The 9,794-nt window shown below is 45.1% G+C and overlaps 1 protein-coding gene across 1 annotated transcript in view; it reads left to right on the top strand.

Annotated features, from left to right (window-relative positions):
• Positions 1-1,750: 1,750 nt before the first annotated feature.
• The window catches only part of RNF38 (ring finger protein 38), a 105,142-nt gene continuing 97,098 nt past the window's right edge, over positions 1,751-9,794 (top strand). The window contains exon 1 of the mRNA XM_036403311.2: positions 1,751-2,291. Coding sequence (XP_036259204.2) covers positions 1,766-2,291 — 526 coding nt within the window. The 5' untranslated portion in view covers positions 1,751-1,765. The remainder of the gene's footprint in view (positions 2,292-9,794) is intronic.

The raw sequence follows: 9,794 nt of genomic DNA, 5'->3' as shown, positions 1-9,794 counted from the left end.
GAAGTCTGTGCCACAAAGCACTTTTAGGTATTACCTTCAACATGGGAGTAGTTTTAAAGCAACTTCCCCCCAGGAAGTGAGTGAAAAATGAATCATCACAAAAGCAATAGTGGCTCTGTTCATCACTTTCTGCCAGCTGTGAACTGCCAAGACCTTCACGCAGGCTGCATGTGCATGCCAGAGAGCAGCAATCTGAAAGAAGTGTAGACACCTCGGAAAGGTGAAGTGTAAGGAAAGTACTTCAGACCCTCATGTTTCACATAATCAGGAAATAGGAGCTGTTGAAGTTGTTTCCAATTTCAGGGCTGGCGACCTGAAACACTCCATGAAGCTTAGACAAACAAATCAAGAAATGTTCTGAACGACCTTAAAAAATTGTTGGACATAAGAATCACATCAATAGTCTGCTACAAACCCCCGAGTTGTTAATCCTCTGGGGAGTCATGATCATCTGCTCCCACACTGGATGAAAACCTCAACCAAATGATATGGAGTGAGAGAAAAAATTGGCACAGTGGGGCAGGCAAATGCAGGATTTGTGGAAACATTTCCCACTCATAGCATGACACAGGAGAAGGCAGCACTGCTGTGATGTGCAAAATGAAACAAATTCTCTGTCTGCACATTTAGATCTCAGAGAATTACTGTTGCTCCACTGAGGACAAGTGCACCCCTCTGGCTAGTAAATTTCGCTATGCATTTTCTTTGTTAATGCATGTGTCATTTTTCCCACTATTCCACTCTTTCTGAGAGCCAAACCCGCTGGGCTCACTCCGCACACGCAGCTGTTTCTCCGCATCGCAGAGGCGCATGGACGCACGTACAGAGGCATTTCCCTCGCTTTCAGAGAAACTCTTAGCTGCGTCTTGGCTGCGTTCCTGGTGTCTTCTCATGCAAATGGGTTTGCCAGAATGTTGTTCGTCTGACAACGAAAGCGGCGTCACCGTGACAGCTTAAGGAAACCCCTGTCCTTAACCTATCCCTTTACCGACATCCTTGACTTTTTTGCATATATACCGGCAGGCGCAGGTTGTCCCCGTGAGAGATCGGTACCCACCGCCCCCGGCTGACGCCTGGATGGGGCGGTCCCCGCTCCCTACACGTGCCTCTGGGGGCTGGCTCACCCCTCGATGGCAACCTTTGCCCCGGCCCCCGCCCCCGGAGCGGCGTGCCGAGTCGGGGGGGGCGGGGGGGGGGGGGCGCGGAGGCGGACAGCGAGGGCGAAAGCCCGCGGCGACGCCCTTGCCCGCGGAGACGGAGCGCGGGTCAGGGCGAGGATGGTTCCGGGCTCTGGGCGCAAGGGTTGCTCGGGGAGGGCTGCGACCCGCCGGGGGTCCCGGCAGGGACCCCGCTCCCGCTGTCCCGAGGGGGCACCGCCGCAGGGCGGTGCAGCCGCGCCTGTGCGCGCCCCGCGGGTCGTCACGCCCTGCGGCAGCGCTGCTGCGGGCGGCGAGAGGCCTTGGGGAGGCGCCGGACTGCCTGCGGACCGCTGGGGCTAGAGGCAGGGAGGGAAGGAGGGAGGCAGGGAAGGAGGAAGCAGGCGGGGAGACTTCCTCCTCGGCAGCAGTAAGCAGCTGCGCGGCTGGAGCGGCCGGCACGGCTGGGCACCGGCCCCCCGCCCGGCGGTGGGCTGCGCCCCGGCCGGAGGCTCCCCACGCCGCCCATGCCACCCACGCGTTCCCGCTAGCGCTGACCGCTCCGCCGTCCCCGCGGTGGGGCTGCTCCTGGAGCGGCAGCCGCCGCCGGCCGGCCGGAACGGGCAGCGATGCCGGTGGCCGCCCGCTCGGCAGCCCCCGGGGCGCAGCCTGACGCCGGCTTCCATGCCCCTGCCCGGCAGCGGGACCGCGGCGTCGCTCCGCGCAGCGAGGAGAGCGGCGGTGAGCGGCACCTCCGTCAGGCCGGCGAGGCGGGCCGGCGCGGCAGATGGGTGGCTTCTTCCGCCGCCCCCTTCCTGCCTGCCTTCTCCTCCTCCCCTCCGCCGCCCCCCGCCTCCTCCGTTGCCTCCTCCCCCGCTGGTGGGGCCGCCGTCGCCGCCTCCACCTCCCCCTCGGCTGCTTCCCTTCTCCCGGCACTCCCCCAGACCCGCGCCCGTGTCCGCTCCTGCTCCGGCTTCCCGGGACTCGCCATGAGCGGCGGTTCCGGTCGCTTACCGCCGCCCGCCGCCCTCTGCCCGCCGCCGCCCCTCCACGGGCCGAGCTTGCCGGAGGCGGGAGCGCGGAGCCAGGGCCGGGGCAGCCCCGCCGGGCACGGCGCACCCCGCGGCGCCCCGGGCTCCAGAGCCCCGCCACCAGGTGAGCAGGAGAGGGGCCCCGGGGGACTGGGAGCGGGTCCGGGCGTCCCACCCCCGGCTGGCAGCGCAGCTGGCCCGCAGGGCCGCGGAGTTGCCCTCCGCAGCGCCCGGGGTCCCTCCCGGGTGGGGGCCACAGGCGGGACGGGACGGGAGGGAGGGCAAACTCCCGCTGTTCTGAGCACGGCGAGGCGAATCGCGGCGGCGGCTGGCGGCAGGCCATGTGTCGCCTGGCCGGCAGCGGAGTGCTCGGGGCCGCCTTTGAGCCGGTGCCCGGCGCGGCGATGGCTCTTTCCCCGACGGTCGGTCGGGATGCGGCGGTGCGAAGCTCGGGCAGCCCGCAGTGCTGGCGCTCGGGCGGGCGCCTCAGGCTGTGGCGCTGCTGCCGCCGGCGCTCCCCAGCCCCGCGCCCCTGCCCGCCCGTGCAGCTCCAGGGGTTGCGCTGTCCGGGGCACCGTGTGCCTGTGTCTTATCGCACTTTGATGTGTCCTGGGCAGCGCCGGGGCCTCGGCGGCTCTGCCGCCCTGCCTCCCTTACGCAGCGGCCGCCGGCCATCTGCTGCCTGTCGGCTGAGCCCCGCTCCTGGAAGGATTTTTGTGTGTGTGAGCGTGTGTGTGAGAGAGAGGGAGGGGGCGATGTGTCCGTATCCGTGCCGAAGCCAGGCTCCGCCCCTCGCAGCGTGCTGCCGGTAACTGCGGGAATTCACGGAGCGCAGTGACCGGTCATACCAAGTTCTTTGGTGGTGCTCCTAAATGCTGATTGCAAGTCAGACTTTTGCCTTGTGAGACCCCCGTTGAGTGTCTTCGGGGCTCTAATCGTCAGTTCCACAGACGTGTTTTTGCATTTCCTCTTAGAAACCGCTCCGCAGCAGGGTCCCTCTGAGGAGCTGGTTTCGAACATGTGGTTCGTTCATCCTGAAGCTTCGATGTTTTCAGGACTGTGGTCCTAACATATGGGTTGATGTGCTTGTTTATAGTCAAACACAAGAGCCGCTTCCAAGGCTGTGCTGGAGTTTCCCACATGCTTATATTTAAACGCGTGTCTGTGTGGTTTTGGGATCAGGGCCTTAGATGTTTTCCTAAGCTGTTCTTTGTGAATGGCAGCCAGAATTAAGTTGTTTATGCGTATATGAAGTTACTAATTAGGATGTGGTATGGGAGAAGGTCAGAAAACAAGACATTGTTCTTTGGGCCTGGAGGGTGAAAAAATGAGGTGTCTAATTAAGTCTTTTCTTAGAATATATTTTTAGTGGTGCTTATGTCTTGGGCACTTAGTTGGGTGTTTATACTGATAGAAATCTTGCTCTGAAATGAGGTAGAGTTTATAGACAAGCTCCTCTTGAAATTCGTGACTGACAACATAGTAAAGGATTACTTACAATGCAGAAATTTGAGGGAGAACTTGAATTTTTATCTTTGCATTGTATTATATAGTTCAAAAGCAGCTTTTGCTGTGTCCTGAGACCTCACAGTACATGGGGCAGATTCACCCTCCCAGGCCTTCCAAATAAAATATATTAGGAGAAAAATATTTTTCCAGTATACATTATTTGGAAATGGAGGTTTTGTCTGATGAAACTCTATTTCAACTTTTTGTTTTAAAATTACATGGACATTCCTGGTGTAGATGATGACCTTATCTTAAAGCCTGATCTCAAAACATCTCTTAATCTTCTTAAGCTCTCCGCAGTCCTATAGACAAATTGACCTACTATGCTACTGTTGGGAGATAAAAGCTTTTGTATTTTCCATGATTTGGAAAGTCATGGTGGAGAAAACTATAACCTTTACCATATAATATATTCATCACAGGCCTAGTGTACAAAGACCTTAATGTTGGATTAAGGAATACTGGACTTTTTTTTCTCCAGAAAGGGGCTTTTTTGGGGTTTGTTCTGAAGTTTTGGTATTCACTAGTACAGTTCCTGTGTTTAAAAGCCCTTAAAAGTCCTGTGTTAAATGGCAATTGCAATAACCAGAATGATTTTGCTCAGAAGAGCTCTTGCAGACACACAAATTGAAAGATTAAGTTTTACAGTATACTTAAGTCACAGTAGCAGGTGAATGCTTGTTACTAGTCATTGTAACTATATATATATATATATATACACATATATATAATATAAAAATATATAAAACATTTTCAGATAGAGTGATATGTGATTCATCTTATAATTTTGAAATAGTGTCATAATTTAAAGACAAATCCAGGAGATTTCTAGATTGGGCATGAGGAGTGTCTGTTTCTTTGCTTGCTTTTCTCCAAAGGAAAAGACTCATCATGAAGGTCTATCTTTTTCAGTCAAATATTGGTCGCCAGACGGAAAAACGATGAACTAAACTCAGGCATCAGGGCCAAAGTTGGACTGTTTTGCTAAGCATACTCTTAGTTGTAGTCTTAATCATAATATATTAACTTTTGATAAAAACCTGTATTGTGACCTAATCTTCAAACGTCGAGGGGCAGTGAAATTGCTGTACTTTGCATGCAAGGTTTGGAGAAACCTTGCATTCTCTGCTAGGAGAGAATGCAAGGTTTGCTCTGTTTGCTATGTTGTTTCTCCTAGCAGAAAAATGTGCAGTGGTAGTTGGGTCTCTTTTGGTGTTGTTCCTTTGTGTTTTTTTTCCAGTATGTGTCAACAGAATGGAACATCTCCATTCATGGCTGTCAAATGTGAAAGGATATTGGACTAGAAATTCTGATGATTCTTTACTTCATTCAGAAAATTGATCCTGATCTTAAAAGGCATTTCACTGTCCATGAAGTAATTTGCCTCCAGTGGGGTACCTGCATCTCCTTGGTGAAAAAATGTAATTCACCTAGAGGAAAGGTTGTCAGCTAGGAAAAGTATGTCTGTAGTGGAAATTCTTTTTTTTTTTTTTTTGTTTTTTTGTTTTTTTGTTTTTGTTTTTTTTTTTTTTGTTTTGTTTTGTTTTTTGTTTGTATGTTTATTTGTTTGGGTATTGCCTTTTGTTCATCTGTTTTTTAGGTCTGAATTGGCATTCTCATTTCTGGAAGGAAAGATGGCTTTTGGAAGTTGTGCTGTATTTAACACTTGGTGTTATGCCCATAACTGGCGAAAACAGTTTTTCTCTTAAACATCTTTGTTACTCATATCAGCTCTTTGGATGTCATCTGATGAACTTGGCTATGTCTACTTAATATTGCTTTTTCTCCTTCTGTGGCTAAGTCTTTAGTTAGTTTAATTGTTTTTTAAGGTACCCACTAAGTTAAGTCCTATATTAAGAGGGGTAATGGAAGGTGCTTATTTTGGCAGATAACTGTGTTTGCTAAGTCTTTCAGTATGGAGAAGCTGAAACTTCTGTTGAAAGGATTAGTGCCAGTTTTCAAGCCTAGCTGATTGTAAGAATGTGAGGAGTTGGACTTCTTGTGAAGATTATATGAAGTGTCAGTTAAATGCAGTAGAAAGCTGAATTATTAGTGATTCTGCTTAATTCTGTATATGCTGAGCAGTTGTACTAGAATTGTATGTTCATATTGACACATATAAATTTTTGTGCTTTTAGCAGTTGTGCATAGTTATACCATCTCTCTGTGGTATTTGTGGTTTTGTTCTCAAACTGGAGAGCAGTGGCTTTACAGTGTGAGTCACATTTAATTCTGGCATGCCTGGTGATAGATGCTAGTTTTTTTATTTATGACATGGTGATGCCTTCACAGCCTTATAACCATATAAAATAAAGTGAGATGGAAAGACAGCTTCTTGGTAGGAACAAGTGAAGCATATTCAGTATGTGGAGACTTCTCAAGAGTTATAATTGATTTTGATAGATTAGAGAAAAAATAAACAAACAAATAAAAAACCTCCCACTGAAACCAGAAACTATCATTAGAGCATCTCCATTTTAATTTGGTCAAAGTGTGATGTAAAAAAATGGCTTGATGGTACTTCTTTGTTAGAATTACCACAGTATTGTAAATCTGTAACTTTGTGTGTTTGAACATATTCTGTTTTGCACATGAGATTGCAATTACCTTTAGCACACCAGAATTGTTTATTATAGTGGTGGTATGTTAGTTTTGCTATTTTTGAATTAATAAGGAAGATAGGAGGCTATGTCTTTACATAAACTAGTTGTACTTTTTGAATAGATTATAGTAATTACAGATTTAATGTTAACAGACATATAATAAATGTTTGTTTCAAGAAGTTAGTTATAAGATATACGATCTGCATATTTATCAGATTTATTTGGGAAATAAATACAAATGTATTTCCTTAACAATTATTTTTAGATAAGGTGTATTCATTTTAAGCCATGCTCTGTGACTATCACTTTTTTATTTTTATTTCACTTTTAACTTCTCGTATTTACAGAAACTGGAAATTTTTATTTTATGGCCTGAAATTGTTCTTTGGAGGTGTGCCTTTTAGTTGCCAGCATCAAGGCAGCTCAAGTGGATGCTAGCAAGTGTTAATATACTGCCATCCCCTGCCCCCAACATAAATATTTAAGGATAAAGTGAGGCTGAAACAAAATTTTTTAAAAGAAAATATAGAATATAAAATTAATATACAGTTCTTTTGATTGTAGTTCACAGAGTATGAACAACCTGATTGTTGTCTAATCCAGTATATTTTAGATGTAAAATGTGCAAAAGCACGGAAATTAAAAATTCAGAATATTCTCTAAAGTACAAATTTCAGTTTAATAATAGCAAGAAGACCAGAGATATGTCTTTGATTTGGAAATGCATGGTCTGCTTTGTAACATCTGCTTATGAAATAATCTAAATTATCCTTTTGGTCTAAGTCATCAAAATACTGAGCTTGAGAATTATATTTGCATTGTCACAGAAAGGTTAAAATGAAAAACTGTTTTAAAGAATATTAATGGGCATGATTGAGAACACTGTAAATTCTTGGAAAAGCTGTGCTCAATTAAAAAATAATGGTGAGGTTCGGAGTTTTTTCTTTGCCTTTTAATGTTTAGTTTTGCTGTTTATACAGTCCTTTTTTCACCCACAAATTATTTTGGCAAAATGAAATCCACATGCAGACAGAATCTTTTTAACCAATTTTTTTTTTAAATTTCCTGAGAAAGATAGGCTTTAAATCTTTTTCAGTGGATCACTTTGCAGCTTTTTTGTTAGTTCTTGCACCCTAGGTATTTTAAATGATCTTGTATGGCATCTGCTTCATATTAGAAGTTCAAATAGAGATGTGTCATCTGAATGTAAGGATTGTCACTTTTAATGTGATGCAAGATGTGGATGGGTTAACAGGAAGGTACAGTACCAGAATAAGAGAGAATGTTACGAATTTTTCAGTGCCTTGGTTTTCAGTGGAATAGAGTTAATTTTCTTCCTGGCAGGCACTTTGGGCATCAGCCAGTGTGTGGTGATGGTGGTATTGTGCATCATTTGTTTCTCTTGGGTTTTATTCCTGGGTCACCCCTTCCCCTCACCCCCTCATCTCCCTATTGCTTATAATTATAATTATATCATTAATGTTGATTTAGTATTTTATTTTATTTCAACTACTAAACTGGTCTTATCTCAGGACATGAGTTTTACTTTTCCTGATTCTCGCTCACATCCCACTGGCAAAGGGGGAGAGTGGTGGAGAGCTGCTGCTGGTACCTAGTCAGGGTTAAATCATGGCACACTGGGAGCTCCCTTTACATGAATATTTCAGTAAGATAGTACTGCTTTTCCCCACCTTTGTTTTACTGGGTTTTGTTATGTTACACCTTTTTAGTGCCTTTTCTTTTTCTTTACACCTTCTTGTTGCATTCTTCTGTGCTTGTTCTAAACCTTTCTTTTCTTGTTTGTGTATGTGGAGTACAGCAAGTGCTTGGTTGTTAGAATTCCTTGCATAAAGAAAAGATCCTCCATTCTTGATAGGAAAAATAGTCCTATTCTTGTGTTTTCATGACTCCTTTCAGGAGGTTGCTTGATGTGTAATGTAGGGCAAAGAATGCATACTTCACTTAAAGAAAGATGCAGGAAGTTTTTTAAATAGTAAGTCATAGGTATTTTCACAACTATTTTAAGCAGGCATGACATACAGTGTTTTCTGAGCTTCTGAAATGCACACAGATGCTCCAAATGTTCATTCTAAAAACACTCTTCTTTAGATTTTCTCAAGAGAGAAAAGCATCCTGGCATCCCAGCTCTAAGCTCCTGATTTGCTGTTCCTATTGTCCCTGGCACTGTGTTTAGGTTGAGTCTCTGCAGCATCCGTCTCAGGCAAGCCCTTTGCCACCGCGGTGTATGAAAAAGTAACATCTGTTGTCAGTCTCAGGGTGGGAAAGTGTGTCATCAAGATGTTTCTCTAATGTCTTTTGTAGTGACTGGAGTTCTGCATCCAGACAAATAATCTGTGTTGCTTGCTGCATTGTCTGGCAGCTGGTGTGGTTTCTTGACCATGGGCTCTTATAATAACCAGCCTTCATTGTAGTATTTCAAAGCTCACATCTCTAAGCATTTGGGCTTGGTCACTAGCTTCAGGACAACCCCAAATGGGCAATTAAAATATTAAAGGAAACATAATCTAGCATTTCAATTACTAAAACCAAATGAAACCCAAAGTTCCCCAAACAACAAGAAGATAATTCCAGCAAAATATCCCCCTGAAAAACTTAAAGTCTTTAACTGAATTTCTCTTCATCTGTGTGAGATTCACACAGCTGTAGCACAAGGGTGTGCAGCCAGTATCAGTAAAGAATATTGCTTAAACTGTTAGAGGGTGTTTATGATTGTTTCTGATATCCTTTAAGAATAGAATTTGCATTTCTTCCTGTGATACTACCAATCTCTACTTCCAAAAAAAAGTTATATTGTGCTTAAAGTTATTTGTGCACATTTTTCTGGAAGGAAGGTACAAAGAAGGTAGTGATGTTATAAATTTTCTGCTGGCCTATGGCGGAGTAAAGTATATGAATTCTGTGAATCTTACTAAAATACTTCATAGTCTGCATGCCTGGAAAAATCTCTGTTAGGAATACTCCCCTTAAATAGTCTAAATAGCACTAAAAGCCATGCACTGTATTTGTTTGCATGAGTTCTAGTTGTGCAAGAGCCCAATGAATGGCTATTAAACTATGAAGTATGGCTAGAAACATTGACTGTGTGTATAGAACAGTTGTCTGTCAGAGAATACTTAGAACAGCTCCTGTGCTGTGTGATTGAACCTGCACCATGGAACAGTAACATATAGTTTGGAAACTTCTGCTGCCTATTTTTTCAGCATAGCTGAAAGTTATCTCCACTTTATCTTTTGCTGCTTGGCACCTAAAGTATATTCAGGTTCTGGAATGAAAATATTAGAGATTTATGTTTACTTTCTGATTGAGTTCTTGCTCTGTGAAGTTTTGGCTTTTAGGCACATGGATACTTCTGCTTTCATTAAGAGCCTGTGCAAATGTTTGTGGGATCTGGATTGTGGTGGATTTTTTTTCTCCCTACCTACAAGTCAACAGTCTAAAGTGATTTTTTGAATTTCAATTAAAAATGCGTAAAAATGTGATCATCTCCTTTTTTA

This window comes from Molothrus ater, chromosome Z (genome assembly GCF_012460135.2).
Source record: "Molothrus ater isolate BHLD 08-10-18 breed brown headed cowbird chromosome Z, BPBGC_Mater_1.1, whole genome shotgun sequence".
NCBI lineage: Eukaryota > Metazoa > Chordata > Aves > Passeriformes > Icteridae > Molothrus > Molothrus ater.
Note: the sequence above shows the minus strand (reverse complement) of the source record. Positions and strands in the feature narration are given on the sequence as shown.